The following is an 18,221-nucleotide window of genomic DNA, read 5'->3' on the forward strand; positions in this document are numbered from 1 at the left end:
TTGTGGAATTTTGGAATTCTTTTTGGTGAATCTCAAACATATAATTAATGTGAGAGAATGGTGGTGGTGGTATCCATTTTGGAGTTGTTTTGCAAAGTTCCAAAAATGTGGTCATCTTCACTTTGTTTCAAAGTCCTCTCTTGTCAACTCTGTTCTGGTCAACCTGGTCAAATTCAGCATGGGTGGTCAACAGCAAGGTTGTTCACTTTGACATGGTCTTCGATGAGGTGTAAAGGGTTGACCAAGTTTGGTTTAAGAAAAGATAAAACCAGGGGTGCAAAGTGGTGAAGATATTAAAAAAGGGGGCATATGACCATTATCATATGTATGTTGGTTTTGCAAATTTCTTTGATTTGATTCTGGTTTCTTTGATGCATTTGGGTTTGTAATTGATATCAAAGGGTTTTACAACAAATAGATCAAGCAATGGTGGCCTTGATTGGAGTTTTGCAAAATTGGCCAAAGTTGTATGTGAGTGAGAATTGAATAATTTCCTAAATCTTTTCTTCTTCTCAAATTAGGGTTTAGTGATCTTGTGTTAGGGTTTAAGCACACTTGACCAACAATAAACACTCATCATGGCAATTGCACAATAGAAAAGCACACTATGCATAAAACTATATGTAACACTATATGCATGAGAAAAGTTTTTGTTTGTTGTGAAATTTGAGTTATTGAAATATCTCTCTCTTGATTTATTATTGTTGAAAGTTGGGATGTTACAATATGTATCTTGTACACAAATAAATTCACAAATAACAAAGTGACAAGCATAGGGAGATAAAACAAGAGCAACTTCAAAACTTTCAGCATATAGAGAGGTATTTTAGTAACATGAAAACTTCTACAACCATATTTCCTCTCTCATAATAACTTGTAGCATCATGAATAAACTCAATAATATAACTATAACATAAAATACTCTTATCATGAGCCGCATGAATAAAATAATTATCACTCTCCACATAAGCATAGTCGTTCTTATTAATTGTAGTGGGAGCAAATTCAACAAAATAGCTATCAATATTATTCTCATCACGACATCAAATATAGGAGACATATTGTAATCATAATTAATTTTCTCCTCAATAGTAGGTGGAATGAAAATATCATATTCATCATTGTAATCATCATAGCAAATTTTCTCCTCTAAAGCGGGGGAAGTAAAAAGATCATTTCCATGAAAACTAGCTTCCCCAAGCTTAGAATTTTCCATAGCATTAGCAATAATGGTGTTCAAAGAATTTGTAGTAATAATATTGCTATTAGCATGCAAATAAAGTTCCATAGGTTTTTTAGTTTTCTCTTCAAACACTTCATGTCCTAACTCAAGATAAATGCTATAAAGCTCTCTAATTTTATTATTGTTTTCCACTAAGCCTAACTAGTGAAAATAAAAACAAGAAGTATCAACATAAAAAGTGAGCATGGAATAAACTAGCAACAGAAATAACAGCTATAAAAGAAACTATTTTTTTTTGTGTTTTTATATAATAAAGAAAACAAAACAAAATATAGTAAACTAAGCAAACTATAACAAAGAAAAAAGATTGGAGATGGGAGACTCCCCTTGCAGAAATCTTCTTTCTCCCCGGCAGCGGCGCCAGAAAAATAGCTTGATGGTGCTTATCGTTACACCGACTTCGCACTGTTGGGAACCCCAAGAGGAAGGCATGATGAGCACAGTGGAAAGTTTCCCTCACTAAGAAACCAAGATTTAATCGACCAGTAGAAGAAAGGCATGACTTATGAAGGTGTTGCTGGCTGACTAGTGGCATGACGCACTACCAGCGTCACCAACAACGTGGAACCTGCACACAACACAACCAAAGTACTTTGCCCTAACTTGAAGTGAGGTTGTCAATCTTACCGGTTTGCTGAACACAAAGGATTAGACGTATCGAATGGAAGGATATGTTTGCAGAAAGTAAACAGAACATGATCGCTGTTGAATTTATCAGTAAAGGAAATATGACCGAGGTTCACAGGTCACTAGAGGTGTCTCTTCATAAAGAAATAACATGTTGGGTGAACAAATTACAGCTGGGCAATTAATAGAATATCGATCAATACATGACAAGATGATTACTATGAGATTTGATATGGGCATTACAACATAATACATAGAACGTAATCCAATTGCGTCTATGACTAAAAATCCACCTTCAGGTTAGCGTCCGCACCCCTTTCAGTATTAAGTTGCAAGCAACAAACTATCGCATTAAGCAATGTGTGTAAAGTAAACAATAGAATTACCCTCGGATAAAACATTGTTGTTTTCTCCCTAGTTGCGCAACAACACATCTGCAATCTTAGAAGTTATAAAGTCACTCTTCCATAAAACTAGAGGCATGAACCTACTATCGAGCATAAATACCCCCTCTTGGAGTCACAAGTGTCCACTTGGACAAAGTTTCTACTAGCAACGGAGAGCATGCAAGATCACAAATAACATATGACATGAATATATAATTAATCTCAACATAGTATACAATATTCATCGGATCCCAGCAAACCAAACATATAGGATTACATGAAGATGATCTTGATCATGTAGGGCAGCTCACAAGATCGATACATGAAGCACAAAGTGGAGAAGACAACCATCTAGCTACTGCTATGGACCCATAGTACAGGGATGAACTACTCACACATCACTTCGGAGGCGGGCATGGCGATGTAGATGCCTCCGGCGATTATTTCCCCCTTCGGCAGGGTGCCAGGAAGAGCTTCAGAACCCCCGAGACGGGTTCTGCGATGGCGACCGCGATGGAACTTTTCGTGGGTGGAGGCTCGGGTGTCCAGGGTTTTCCGAGAAGATGTATAAATAGGCGGAGGATTTAGGTCGGTGGGGCGCCTGGTGGGCCCAGACCTACCCTACGCGTGGGCCAGGTCCAGGCCGCGCCTAAGGGTGGTCTGGCCGCCCTGCTGTGCCTCTTCGACCCCCCTCTGGACTTCGTCTTCGTTTCGGTAAAATATTGACTTCGACTTTTGTTTCGTCCAATTCCGAGAATATTTCCGGTACAACTTTTCTGAAATACAAAAATAGGAGAAAACAGGGAACTGACACTGCTGCATCTTGTTAATAGGTTAGTGCTGGAAATCATGTAAAAAGTGCAAGTATAAGCAAAACATATATGAATTAGTGTAAAACAAGCAGAGCCACCTCCGACCAAAGATTTCCACTGGACCAGAGCCCCCACCCCAACAATCAAAACTAGGCTCCAAATCAAGCAAACATATGTCGGGAAACACAAGCAATAGGATGGGAGCAATGTGGGATGAGGGCCACCATATTCAGATCTGGCGATGATGGCCAACTAGATGTGCCCATGCTGCGGCCAACATCCACCGCCTCCTTCCGCCTCCTTCCGCATGATCTACGCCGCCCAAACCTCCCGAGGCCATCATCCTAGATGCTGAAACTCACTAATTAACTTGTAGTACTCCACATTTAATCAACATGGGCATTGCAACCCAGTCGGCGCTATGAAACTTGTATAGTAGACTACAAAACATGTGACAACCAACTCCTAAATAAAAACCTAAAGGAAATTAATGTAATGAAATTTTTGAAGCATAAAAGATTAGTGGAATGAAAACCATAAAATTTTGTATGCCGGGTGTTGAGACGTATAAGATAACATACCGTCTGAAATTTATCATGTGAGAAAGAATCACGTGAAAAAATCACGTAGAAAATCATGCTCCAGAGTAGATTCATCAGTATTAAAACATACTGGTGTTCACTAAAAGTGGCAACATTAACATATAATCTATATATGAATAATTAAATACTAATTTGCTTAATTTGCCACATAGCCCGCATCCTCGCTTGTTGATTCCGTTGGTCTCCCTCTCCTCCGGCGGCCGATTTCCGCGACAGAAGATAGGGGAGACCATGGATCTTCATACTTGAGGTGATAGACTAGTTTGATAGGTTTATGTCTCCTTGTATCATGTCCGAATGGCGGATTCAGTGATCTAATGGGGTTAGAGACATAGAGTCAACCATGTTGCTTACACCTCTGGTCCCGACACACAATGGTGGTCTCGCCAATAAGATCATGTGCTGGCATTTTAGCGTTGGCTTCGGGTTGGTTCTCTACATCCGGCATTCGTCATATTCTCTAGGCCATAGTTAGGGTCTTTTGGCAACGTCTAGTGACTTCGTGGGGTCTCCCTAGTTTCAACAATAGGGAAAAGGTGCGACATCAAGCTAGGCTCACCCTGAGGCATTAATTTGTGCATGTAGGAAATGACAATGAGTTCCTCTTACATGTTGTTGGAATTTCATTTTTGTTAGGAGTATCCTAGAAAGACTCACACTTGTCTAAAATATAACTCCTGGCGTTAAAAAAACAAAAAAATTGCTGCCTCGGCGCTCACCTGGTTTGGATCGAGCTTTGGCATTTCTATCGACATCTCGATTTCGATTGCTAATTGGTGATTTCCACCTCTGCAAGAGGGAAGTGAAGAGGTTCACTCATAAAAGTATGTTGTCTTGGAGATTCTCGTTGCTTGGAAAATTCAGTGAAAGTTAACACCAACGTATTTGGGGGTTCTTTCTCGGTGCCACATAACAACATTGCCATAATCAACCATAAAGTCCTTATTTGATCAATCATGGTCTAGATTTTTCTGCGTTTTAGTACAATAATTACGGTAATTACGGAGCCTTTTCTTTTCCTTTTATAAAAAGAAACCAGAAGTTGAAACAACCTGCGTGATTATGCTCGTGCGCTAGCAACACCACGACACACACGTTCACCATCCAACATTATCCTCCCATCACGATACCAAGTAAAATGGTACTACTTAAGCGCAATGTGCTTTCTACGGACTTGCATCGTGCCGCTACTCTCTTCATATTCGCTCTTTCACGCTCTCCCCTTAGCCCACATCCCCTCCAAACGTACCACCACTGACCCCATGATCCTCTCCCCTCGCCTTTCCATCGCGGCGACCCTCCTCTCACCCACTTCATGTTACTCCTTTGTTGTTGCCGCAGTTCGCTGCCGATATCATCACCTACCGACGGGTTAGGTTGCGTGTCTAGCTGCCGACGTCCCGCTGCCCCAAGCTTCCCCACGGGTTACTATGTCTCCAAGGTTTCCATCGTCATCACCTCGCCGCCGGTCAGCCCTTTCATGTTCTTTCTTTCTTCACCCCCCTCCCTCTTTTCGCCCCTCTCCATTTTCCAATCATTTTTTGGGGCTGTCACACCGCGCAAGGATTTTGTGATAACTTTCACACCGAAAATAATTCGAAAGAAAAAAAGGAGGAAAATAAGCATGTACCATTGTCCATGCACCATCGCTTGACACTGGACCACACTGCCAACAGTATGGCACTCGCATTTCCATGTGCGCGCAGAAAAAAACATGGTAGGAGAACCACCTCCGAACAAGAACCCAAACGAAAAGAACGGATCAAAATTGATCTGAGAAAAAGCCGAAGGACTACGGAGCTTTTATGTTGTGCAGATCCCCAAGCAAGCAAGAGGCGTGCCGCACTGTGCTCCATTCCTCGTGAGCCGGGAAGCTAAGGTAAGGGGGGAGAGGGGCCTGAGGGAGGGCGGGCGCTGGTTCGTGGTGGGTTTTGCGGGAGGTTTAGGAAGGTTCCGGGAAATGGAGATGGCTCTCCGGCCGCGGAGTCCTCTCTGCCCTCGGAGCACGCAGGCGCTCGTCGTCCGGCCGGCCGGCAGCGGCGGCCTTGCGCAGGTATGATTATGTTCTTGTTTCCCTGTTTCTCGTATGGTTCGGTTGTTGATCAGATTGATTCACGGAATGTAGTTTGATTGGGAATTCTTTGTGGCATGATTGATCATTTGTTCTGGGTCGATGGCGATCTGTTTCGTTTCTATTTGGGGAATCAAGGTGAATTTGGCTCCGGTGTTTTTTTCCTGGGATCTCTTGCGCTTTATAGGATAATTTCGATGTGCTGTTCGAAAAAAAATATTTGCTTATTGTGGTGGCCAAGATGCATACTGGCTGAAAGCGACCTGATTTAATTATTGTTGGAAAACGTAGAGGCGTGAACTCTGCTCTATGCGTTGAAATTGTTCCTGGATTTGGTGTTTCGGTCTGCATGATCATGGAAAGGCTTCGTGTTAGTGTTAATGCTTGTAAATTTAGAGAGAAAATTTCATGCCAAGGCGTTTCAGAAAAAGAAAGAAAAAATCGTTGCAGGAAAAGGTGGAGGGATTTGGGGTGAATATGCTTTGTCCGCACATTGTATGTTTGTTCATACTTCATACCTGCAGTCATTTATGCACATTTTCTGCGATGAAGTTATTTCCAAATATGGTGTGAGCGTTGCCAACTTTGTATTAGTTGCTCTTTGGCTGCCAGTGAAGTGAGTGAATTAGTAGTTGGAATTGGGCTGAAACATTATCACGGAAGCGATACAAAATGGATTATATCATTTCTATTGCATCAGAAAAAAACTATTGGTGCTGAGAAGGGAGGTCAGAAGGCAATTCAGTAGTACAATATTCTGAGTGGCATAAATAATTTTGTAGTGATTAAAATGACGTTGAGATCCAGTTCCAATTGTTCATAAATTCCATTTTTATTCGCTGAACCATTACTCCATAAGAAGATTTCCTTTTTGTGTCTAAACATTTTTCGATAAAGGGCGCTTTATTACTCAAATAGTTTTGAAGCAATACACCCAGCCTCTCGCATAACCAGGATGCACACAGCCGTTCAAAGAACCAAAAGTTTAACAAAAGAATAAAATAGGTGACGGACATAGGCTAATCCTCATTTGCTTCAATTCGCCTATTGTGTTGCCACCCATGTTGGGAAATAAACTCCTTCGCCGTGTTCTCCAAACGTGTAGACACCTCCGTAAAGAGATCGCGGTCCTCCAAGCGTTGGAGTGGCGACCATGAACGGAGCAAAGCCGTAACGCGGTAGACAACCTACAAGAGAGAAGAAGATATGTCATTAAAAACCTTGTCATTTCTACATAGCCAGAGCGACCATACAACAACAATCGCTCCCACTCGGATAAGTGTTTTGTACCTAGCGTCAACCCCATTTAGCCAATTGCCAAAAATATTTGTAATGCTACGAGGTGGATATAAGGTAGAACCTATCTGAATGATTGACCATATAGACCTAGCAACTGGACAATTGAAGAAAAGATGTTTTATTGTCTCTTGTTCATGACAAAAAACACATTTCGTACAGCCATGCCAATTGCGTTTGGCAAGGTTATCCTTAGTAAGAATCACACCCCGACGAAGATACCATGCAAAAACCTTCGTTTTCAGAGGTATCTTCATCTTCCAGATGTACTTATTATTCATGATCGGTTGACTGGGTATAATTAAAGCCTTGTACATGGAGCTAACCGAGAATTTACCATTCTTGGTTAGATTCCAAGTGAAACTCATCAGCCCCTTGGACCAACTGGATTGAAGCTAACCTCTGTAGCAATTCATTCCATGAAACCAGTCTAGGACCAGGTGATATCTCGCTCGAACGACATAGAGGGTGGAGTGGTTTCCATTACCTTTTGCAAGGTATCACTCTTGTGTCGAACAATGTTTACAAAGACGGATATTGTTCGCGGAGAGTGGTTGTACCCAACCATCTATCCTCCCAGAACCTTATCTCCGACCCATTCCTAATGGAGAACGAACCAAACGGGAAAAAGTACTTTTTGGTTGCCATAATGCCAGCCCAAAAGTGTGAATCTCCCGGTTTCCAATAAACCTGCGTAATAGTTGCTGCCATCTACCATCCTCGGTTAACAACTCTGGCAAGCCATTTTCCTAGCAAGGCCTTGTTTTTAACTTCAAGATCATGAACCCCTAGTCCACCTTGATCTTTTGGGCGGCAAACAACATTCCATTTGTTCAACCGATATTTTTCTTCTCATTATCCCCTTGCCAAAAGAATCTTGATCGGAAATAATCCAATCTATGTAAGACTCCTTTAGGCAACTCGGAAGAAAGAAATCATATACGAGTACCATATTTGTAAGTACTGAATTAATGAGAACTAATCTTCCACCGAGGGATAAAAGTTTTCCTTTCCAACTACTCAGGCGTTTCTGGAGTCTTTCCTCGACAATTTTCCACTCAGCTAGAGTAAGCCTCCGGTAATGTATCGGAATGCCAAGATAGCTGATTGGAAAACATCCCAACCCACATCCGAATAATTCGGCATATAGGTTGGCATCGTCTTTGGCCTCACCGAAACAGAACAATTCACTTTTATGGAAGTTTATCTTTAGTCCGGACAATTGCTCAAAAGCTGAGAGAATTAACTTCAGATTTCTCGCCTTATCCAAATCATGATCCATAAATAGAATTGTGTCATCGGCGTATTGAAGGATAGATAAACCCCCATCAACCAAATGAGGGACTACCCCTTCAATCTGACCATCAAGTTTAGCTCGCTCAATTATAATAGCAAGCATATCCGCCACAATGTTAAACAACAATGGGGATAGGGGACCGCCTTGCCTCAAACCTTTTTTTGTCCGGAAATATCTACCAACGTCATCATTGACCTTTATGGCAACACTTACTCCAAAAACAAAGTTATTAATTTCCTGAGCGTCTGCTGAAGGAAAGACCACTTAACCTTATCATAGGCTTTTTCAAAGTCGATTTTGAGTATTACCCCATTCAACTTTTTGCGGTGCATCTCATGTATTGTTTCGTGCAAAGTGACATCTAGGATGTATCTACCTTGCATGAAAGCCGTCTAAGATGGAAGTACCACTCCATCTAAACATGTTGTGCTAAAAACTTACTTCTCCTTTTGTTTTTCAGACTTCCTTGCTGACTAGCAGATTTACTCGAAGCAGGATTGCCGGATGCATGGCATCAAGTTCAGGTTTGGGCAGTAATTTATCAAAATTTTATTAAGTATATTGGATGCTCTTCATGTTCGTCCAACTTGGATCATGCAGATTCTCCCAAAAGGAAATCAAGGAGGATGGTATCTCCTCAGGTTAAAGTCATTTCTTCTGGAGGGTATATGTCAAGACTCACTGTCGAACCTATCACCAAGAAGAGAGAGCACAATAATGGTGATGAAGAAATTCTTGGCACATACAATACGCTATTAAGTACCGACACAACAGAATGGACTGACAGTACAGAAGCTGAAACTGCTGAAACAGATCCATCACAAAATGCTTCAAGCAGTTCGATCATAGGGGAACTGGATGTGGTAGATGAAGACATATTTGTGGTGGATTTGACAGTAAATGCATTGAGCAGTGTAACAAAGGGAGAGGTACATGCAGTGGACGAAGCTAGAGTTGAAACAGACATATTTGAGGTGGATTTGGCAGCAACTGCATTAAGTAGTGCAATAATGGGCGATGTGGATGTGATGAATGAAATTGGGGCTGTACAAGTCACAGTTGCCGCAGATTTGTCAGGTAAAGTTTCAAGCAGTGTGACAACTGCGGAAGAGGATATGGTCGATGAAGTTGTGACCGTTCAAGAAACCTTTGAGGTGACTTCATCGGGAAATGTTTCAACCAGTGTAAAAATGTGCAAAGTGGATGCGATTGATGAAGCTGGGACTACACACGGCACATTAGAGGCGATTTCATCAGGAAATGTTTCAACCAGTGCAATGGTTGGGGAAGTGAATGCGGTTGAAACTCGGGGTGATCAAGACACATTTGAACCGGATTTGTCAGGAAATGCTTCAAGCAATGCAACATATGGGGAAGTGGATGAAGCTAGAGTTGAAGAACAAATATTTGAGAATGATATGTTAGGCAGTATTTCAGGCAACGAGAAACACATGGCTGTGGATTCAGTGGGTGAAGCGACTGATAAAGAAGAGACCTACCAACAGCAATATCCAACACTGTCTTCAATATCTATGTGGAGCAAGGCTATTGATAAAACTGGTGTAAGTTTGAAGCCCGTGCTGCCGCTTGTCAGGGTCCAGGAACAAGGCAAATCAAATCCTAATGATCACGTGCAAGAAGGATCAATTGTTGCTTTCAGTGAACATAATCAACCGACATTAACTTTCCATGAGAAACAACAAAGTACTATTGCTTTTGACAAACAAAACAAGCCAATTGCCACATTCTCTAAACAAGACCAATATATTTCTGCCTTTCTTGAGAAAAACAAATCCATGGCTGCTTCTGATGAACAAGGGCGATTGATTGTTGATTTACCAGACCAAGACCAATCAATCATAGGTTCCCATAAACAACATAAATCAGTTCCAGATGTCCCTGGACAGATACAATCCATTGTTAGTTCTAGTAATAAACACCAATCAATTGTTGCTTTCCGCAAACAGGACCAATCAATTGTTAGTGCCCCAAAACAAAAGCATCCCATAGTTCCATTCCATAAACATGATCTTTCGATTCTGGGTCTCCATAAACAAAACCTATCAAGTGTTGATACCATGGGAGAGGGTCAAACAAAGCAAGTTCATGCCATTGATAGACATGATGCATTGCTTGCGAAGGAAGTGGAAGCTACTGATGGAAACTACAACCCTCAAAAAACTAATGGGGATGCACTTCATTTAAAGTTTGATACTGAAAACCTGTCGCAGGAACATCAGGCAAATAGAACCGAAGAAGCATTGGAAATGACAACTAGCAAGCAAGTTGATGAGGCACATCTTTTCATGACTGAACATCAGATAGGTGTTGCTGAAGGGCAGATGATAGTTACAGAGGATGGGCTTTCTGTGACTAAATATGGAACTAGGGTAGGTGATCAAATTGAACACCTGCTTTCTGCAAAAGAGTTCTCATGGGACGAAGATGAAGTGGGGTCAATCCAGGATGATGAACAGCATGAAGCCGATGAGATCTCTGTGGAACCAGATATCCAGGATTCACCACAGAATGTTGTTGATCCAAAAGAAGTTCTTAAAGAACTTGCTGACGAAAATTATTTGATAGGAAACAAACTTTTTATATTTCCAGAGGTAGTGAAATCTGACTCAGTTATTGATCTCTATTTGAATCGTGACCTTACAGCTCTGGCAAATGAACCGGATGTCATCATCAAAGGAGCATTCAATGGTTGGAGGTGGATGCCTTTCACTGAAAAATTACACAAGAGTGAACTGGGAGGGGTTTGGTGGTCTTGCAAACTGTGCATACCCAAGGAGGCCTACAGATTAGACTTTGTGTTTTTTAATGGTCGTTCAGTCTATGAAAACAATGGCAAAGATGATTTCTTCATAGAAATAGAAGGTACTATGGATGAAGAACTGTTTGAGGATTTCTTGGTTAAACAAAAGCAAAGGGAGCTTGAGATGGTTGCCGTTGAAGAAGCTGAAAGGAGGACACAAACATTGGAACAACGTCGGAAGAAGGAAGAAATGGCTGCAGCTGAAGCTGTCAGGGCACAAGTGAAGGCTGAGATAGAGATGAAGAAGAATAAATTGCACAATATGTTGAGTTTAGCTAAAACATCTGCTGATAATTTGTGGTACATAGAGGCTAGCACAGATACAAGAGGAGCTATTGTCAGATTATATTATAACAGAAACTCGACGCCACTTGTGCATAGTACTCAGATTTGGATGCATGGTGGTTACAACAATTGGACTGATGGGCTATCTATTGTCGAAAGGCTTGTCAAGTCCAATGAAAAAGACGGTGACTGGTGGTATGCAGACGGTACGACATCTCTCACTTTGCCCAACTTGGTATTTATGTTCATAACATTGTTTTGATTATGGCATGATTTTCAATGTTTTATTAATGCATTGAGTTAAAATATTTTATCAACTTGAATGCCATGTGAGCTTAGCATTTACCAGACTTCTAAATATTACTTTGTACTCTGTGAATCATATATGTAACACCTACCTTTTTTATATGTACAGTTATTCAACCTGAAAATGCACTAGTGTTAGACTGGGTCTTTGCTGACGGGCCACCTGGGAATGCAAGAAATTATGACAACAATGGTCGACAAGATTTCCATGCTATTCTTCCAAACATTTCTACTGAGGAAGGCTACTGGGTGCATGAGGAACAAAATATCTATGCAAGGCTTCTGCAAGAAAGAAGAGAACGGGAGGAGGCTATCAGAAGAAAGGTCAGTTGTAACATAGTCTGTGCATATCTATCTTTATAAATTAACCAGGATTGCATTACTTGTTTCTGATGTACTTCGTCAGGTAATTACTTCACCTTGTCTATAGCTTACTGATGCCACATCACGTTTATCTGTTCAAACTTCATGAACGGGCAAACTCCTCCATAATTTGTCATATTTGGCAGTTAACCAGCGAGTGCTAGAAAGCTTTATCTCCTTTCAATTGTTTATCCATACTCACTGAATAATCTTTCAAACTCAAATTTAATTTACTACTTGAAGCTTTGAAGTTTCAATTGGAGCTGGCTGGTTCGATGAGTTACTGGCGACAGCCTGCACAGTTGGCACTGCTTTTCTAGAACTTGGTTACCATTTCATATTACCAAAGACAAGAGTAGTTGTTCTTTGTGGGATGTTTGAAAAATATATGATCAGAAGTCTTTCGGTTGACTCCTATTTTTTTTTTACTTACACAGGCTGAGAGAAGTGCAAAAATGAAAGCTGAGATGAAGGCAAAAACTATGCGTAGGTTTCTGCTTTCCCAGAAACACATTGTTTATACTGAACCACTTGAAATACGTGCTGGAACCACAGTGGATGTGCTATACAATCCTTCTAATACAGTGCTCAATGGAAAGCCGGAGGTTTGGTTTAGATGCTCCTTTAACCTTTGGATGCATCCAGGTGGTGCGTTACCACCCCATAAGATGGTGAAATCAAGAGATGGATCTCTCTTGAAAGCAACAGGTTTGAGCTCGTCTTCTTACATCAATGTTATTAGCAGATATTTTTTCTTCGTTATGTGTACAGATGTACATATGGTGTCTAATATCTATTTTATATTAGACCTAAATCAAAAGGTATATAGTCCTACTGATAAGAATTAGCTAGTATATTGCCATATCAGATATGGTTTTATACTACATAAGATCAAAAGTGGTTTGTTTGGGAATGTGACTAGGAGAATCTATCTGGTACAAGGCCTATATCAGCCTCCAACTTTTATATATTTATGTTGTGATAGTCACTCAAGCTTGGTAAGGTGTGGAAATTTGGTGGCCAAACTTGGCCAAATCGCTGTTAAATTGGTTTACTGTTTAGCTGGCTTGTCGAAAAAAGGCCATATGCATCAGTTGATGCAGTGGCCAGGGCTTTCCCCTTTTTTTAAAAAAGCTGGCTTGTCGAAATATTCCTAAAGTGTGGCATTAGTTATCCTACTTCCCTTGTTATCACTGAGTACAATACAGAACAAGACCTAATAGCTGTATATTTCTTACTTCATCGGTTTTATTTATGTTCCTTGTCCAGTACAAGTTCCACCGGATGCCTATATGATGGATTTTGTTTTCTCTGAGTCGGAAGAAGGTGGGATCTATGACAACAGGGATGGGATGGACTATCATATTCCTATTTCTGATTCAGTTGAAACGGAAACTTACATGCATATTGTCCACATTGCCGTTGAGATGGCCCCCATTGCCAAGGTAATCCATATCTTTAATGCTAATCATTGTGATTAGAGTTGAGCCGTCATCACCTTTTTCCCATTTTTCTTGGTATACCTAATACCATCTTCTTTCAATCTGTCATGATCAATGCTCTCGTAGGTTGGAGGTCTCGGTGATGTTGTTACAAGTCTTTCACGTGCTGTTCAAGATTTAGGACATACTGTCGAGGTTATTCTTCCAAAGTATGACTGTCTGAACGAAAACAGTGTAAGTTGAAGTCCTATACTAAATCTTCTATTGTTCTTGTCCTCTTGTGTGCCCCCCTCATTCTGAGAGTCTTTGTCTGTTTGTCATTCAAGCTGAAAGTCAATTTCTGTATTTAAGAGGCATCCAAATATAGTCTTATACTATATTTTCATATCACCCTTTGACTCGTGAAGTCCCCAAATTTCCAAATCAAAATTTCCACAAAATCTCAGTTAAAGTCAAGGATTTTTTAGTGTTTCTCTCACTGCAATGGAGTGGAACCGAGGTGGCACAGATCCCAATACATCAGAATATGCTCTTATAGGGGGATGCGGAGATCACTTGGCACTAACTAGTTCCATTGTATATATCATATATTAATCAAGTTACATCTATTCTAATGCAGGTGAAGAATTTACACGTATATCGAAGTTTTTCTTGGGGCGGTACAGAAATAATTGTATGGGTTGGACTAGTCGAAGACCTTACAGTTTACTTCCTGGAACCTCAGAATGGGTATGTGTCAGATAATTTATAGTACCAGTTATGTAAAACTTATTACTCATCTTCACAAAAATTATTGGGCTAGCCTTTTCTACTGGTTTCTGATGTGTATTGTTGTCAACATATCAGACTGCCCTTTTCAGTACATATAAGTATTGAATTCCCTATAAGTATTATCGTCCTAGAGACTAGAGAAGCTAATTAGTTAGCAGCAAAGCTTTGTTCTGGACTGATCGTTGGATCGATGGGCAGAGCATCTCTGACTTGGCACCACAGGTTTTCTCTGCCATCAGTGCCCGCACTTCCAGAACTCAGAAAGTGGCTACAGCTCTCCCTGGAAATGCCTGGATACAAGACATCACGGCTGCTTTATCTATGGATGGCATTGTCCAATTCCTCAACTTGGTCAAGATCCTTGATGCACAACAGATAAACCCTGAAGCTGAAGATGAGATCATTTGGCACCTATCTGCCTGTAGCGAATACTCCTCCCAATCTGCCTACAGAGCTCTCTTCGCAGGGACTGTGACTTCGCCTCACCACAGCGCTATTCGGGAATGTTGAGCACCTCTTAAATGCAAAGTCTTTGCCTGGATCGCCTCCCTGGATCGATGCTGGACCAATGAGCGACGCCTACGCCACGGCCTAACTAACAGTGACACTTGTGCGCTCTGTGATCAAGACTTGAGTCCATAGCACATCTTTGTTAAGGTGCTCCTTTTTGCAACAAATCTGGTTCGACGTGTGTAGCAGGCTAAATCTCCAGACATGCATACCAGACTACAACAGCGAGTTCAGCACCTGGTTTCAAGCCTCCACGGCAAATGCACAGAGCTCAGTTCAGAAGGGTGCCAAGTCGATTATTATCCTAACCATGTGGAGGCTCTGGAAAACTCGGAATGATGCAGTCTTCAAAAACATTGCACCCAACAGGCAGGCCCTGGTCGTCTCAATTCTGGAGGAAGCTAAACTATGGATGACAGCCGGCGCAAAATCCCTACGCCGGCTACCCTTACATGCTAGACCTCCCGATGTAGAACCCCCTAGAGTCCCTAGGACTAACAAAGTTAGCCCTGTGCAGTTCTGTTTCTTTCTTCTTTCTTTTTTCTCTGAAATTCCTTTGTAGCTCTGCTACTCCCTGTATGCTCCCGTCTTCTCGACGGTTTTCTACTAATTTTGATATTTCCTTTTCTAGGATGTTTGGGGTCGGATGTGTATATGGAAGGAATGATGACCGTAGATTTGGCTTCTTCTGTCACTCTGCTCTGGAGTTTATCCTTCAGAATGGATCTTCTCCGGTAAGTTTTATTTGGAATATGTTGCTTTATTTATAAAGCGATGCGAGAGCTTACCTCGAGAGTGTTATTTGGAATAATAGTGGTTGCATTGGTTTTCTTTCGTTGTGACACCATACTTGCTGACCATGTCTGCAGTGCACCATGTTCTGTGTGAGTCATGTTACTTTCACTTTCTATACACCATATTTGCTGCACCAGCCTTCCTTTTCTACTCTTTTAACTGAATGCTGCATGTGCATTCACTATTATCAACAGTTACTTGTTTCTCCCCTTTCATTTCTCAGTCAAAAAACTGATATTTGTAACCTCCTGACAGCATATACTACATTGCCACGATTGGTCAAGTGCTCCCGTTGCCTGGCTGTACAAGGAACACTATGCCCAATCCAGATTGGCAAGTGCTCGGGTTGTATTTACCATCCACAATCTTGAATTTGGAGCACATTATATTGGTAAAGCAATGACATACTGTGATAAAGCCACGACTGTGAGTACCTTGTTGTCTTGTAAATTTAATCATTGTCTTCGGGGCAACTTGTATCACAGATAATATTTTTCACATTTTAACAACTCATGTTCTTGTGTTTTTTAATTATTTTGCAGGTTTCTCAAACATATTCGAGGGAAGTGGCAGGGCATGGTGCCATCGCTCCCCACCGTGAAAAATTCTACGGCATTCTGAATGGTATCGATCCAGATATATGGGATCCGTACACAGACAACCGTATACCGGTACTAAATTTTCAAAGCGCATATAGGTAGCAAAGCCACTCAGTGTTTTCTTCTTAACTCTGTATTTCATACTACTTCAGGTCCCTTATACTTCCGAGAACATTATTGAAGGGAAGACTGCTGCAAAAAGGGCATTGCAGCAGAAGCTTGGATTACAACAAACTGATGTCCCTATTGTCGGAATCATCAGCCGTCTGACAGCCCAGAAGGGAATCCACCTCATCAAGCATGCAATTTATCGCACTCTCGAAAGCAATGGCCAGGTATTTCCCATGTGAATGATGAACTTCTAGCTTATCCTCAGAAAGATGCTTCATTTTGTAAGTAGCTTTTTTTGGTTCTCATCAAAAGAATAAAGTGGCATTGACATACTTGGTTTTTAGGTGGTTTTGCTTGGCTCAGCTCCAGATCATCGAATACAAGGTGATTTTTGTAGGTTGGCAGATGCTCTTCATGGTGTTTACCACGGTAGGGTAAAGCTTGTTCTAACCTATGATGAGCCTCTTTCCCATCTGGTAAGCTCTGATGTCCTACACTATCTAGCCGGCAATTAAAGGAACTAGAGACTTGTTTAATATTTGGGTTGATGATCGTGCTGCAGATATACGCTGGCTCCGACTTTGTTCTTGTTCCATCTATCTTTGAACCCTGTGGATTGACTCAACTTGTTGCCATGCGTTACGGATCGATCCCTATAGTTCGGAAAACTGGAGGTGTGTACATATATACAGCTTAGTAGCTAAACTGTTTCTCACCATTATGCTGCACTTCTTTGCATATAATTTGAGCTGGACATGAAATTTAACTTATCCTTCCGCATTGCAGGACTCTACGACACTATCTTTGATGTAGACAATGATAAGGATCGGGCTCGGTCTCTTGGTCTCGAGACAAATGGATTCAGTTTCGACGGAGCTGACAGCAACGGCGTGGATTATGCCCTGAACAGGCAAGCACCTCACCGCTCCTCAATCGCTTATAAACATAACCGTGAATTCGAAAAAATGCAGTAAGGATATGTTACTCACTCGCTGTTTGGTACCTCTTTTCAGAGCGCTCACTTCTTGGTTTGACGCCCGTGACTGGTTCCACTCCCTCTGCAAGAGAGTCATGGAGCAGGACTGGTCATGGAACCGGCCCGCGCTGGACTACATTGAATTGTACCATTCGGCGCGTAAATTCTGATACGCAACCAAAGTGCATAATATGCAGGTGCATTGGGATGACATGGATGTATATTTACATTTCTCTCTTTTCGTTCCTTGCATGTGGAAACTGTTACATACTTCGGTGAGAAACAAGCTGAAGTGACTTGTTGTGAGTAAAATATTCTTTGATCTGGTGCAAACGGATGCATTGTTAAGTCTCATTGCATTACTGTAGTACAAAATGACACCCAGGTTTGTCGATAAGCTAGTGAGCATTATTTCTGCTGTTCATTTTGCAAAATGGCAGGAACATGATTATGCAGATCAATTTGTTCCGAAACAGACATGCTCCTGTTGTTGTGGCTTCTCAGGACATGTTTGTGAATATCGGTTCTGACGATTTATAGAAAAGAGAGGAAAATACAATGCATGATCTGGATCAGAACACAGAACCAACACACCACACCTCCTCTATATTTTTCTAAGAGGACCAGAACACATTTTTAGATGATAATCTTTAGGGATTCTCCTGTGGTGCACCGCATCATTTCTTTGTCGCATACAGCTTTCATTGAAGGAAGGCATATCCCTGATGGTGCTCTTGCACTTCATGAGATTATCGATGAGATTAGGGTGCAGAAATAGTGCGGTGTTATTATAAAGATGGATTTTGAGAAAGCCTATGATAGAGTTAGTTGAGCATTTCAACGTCCTGGCCCGGAAGGTTTCGAGTCAGGGGTGATCTATAGACCGATGCAGCTGATCTTCGGTGGCC

General features: G+C 41.3%; 1 protein-coding gene across 1 annotated transcript; it reads left to right on the forward strand.

Moving 5' to 3' along the window:
* Positions 1 to 5,630: 5,630 nt before the first annotated feature.
* LOC124677073 (starch synthase 3, chloroplastic/amyloplastic-like) lies at positions 5,631 to 17,702 on the forward strand. Its single transcript, XM_047213104.1, has 16 exons — positions 5,631 to 5,723; positions 8,795 to 8,858; positions 8,935 to 11,646; positions 11,856 to 12,070; positions 12,547 to 12,817; positions 13,379 to 13,554; positions 13,678 to 13,785; positions 14,171 to 14,280; positions 15,464 to 15,566; positions 15,883 to 16,053; positions 16,170 to 16,298; positions 16,379 to 16,561; positions 16,682 to 16,813; positions 16,900 to 17,011; positions 17,124 to 17,247; positions 17,351 to 17,702. Exons 1-16 carry the CDS (start codon positions 5,631 to 5,633, stop codon positions 17,481 to 17,483), a joined length of 4,836 nt encoding a protein of 1,611 aa, XP_047069060.1. The 3' UTR covers positions 17,484 to 17,702.
* Positions 17,703 to 18,221: the final 519 nt, after the last annotated feature.

Source organism: Lolium rigidum, chromosome 1 (genome assembly GCF_022539505.1).
Source record: "Lolium rigidum isolate FL_2022 chromosome 1, APGP_CSIRO_Lrig_0.1, whole genome shotgun sequence".
Taxonomy (NCBI): domain Eukaryota; kingdom Viridiplantae; phylum Streptophyta; class Magnoliopsida; order Poales; family Poaceae; genus Lolium; species Lolium rigidum.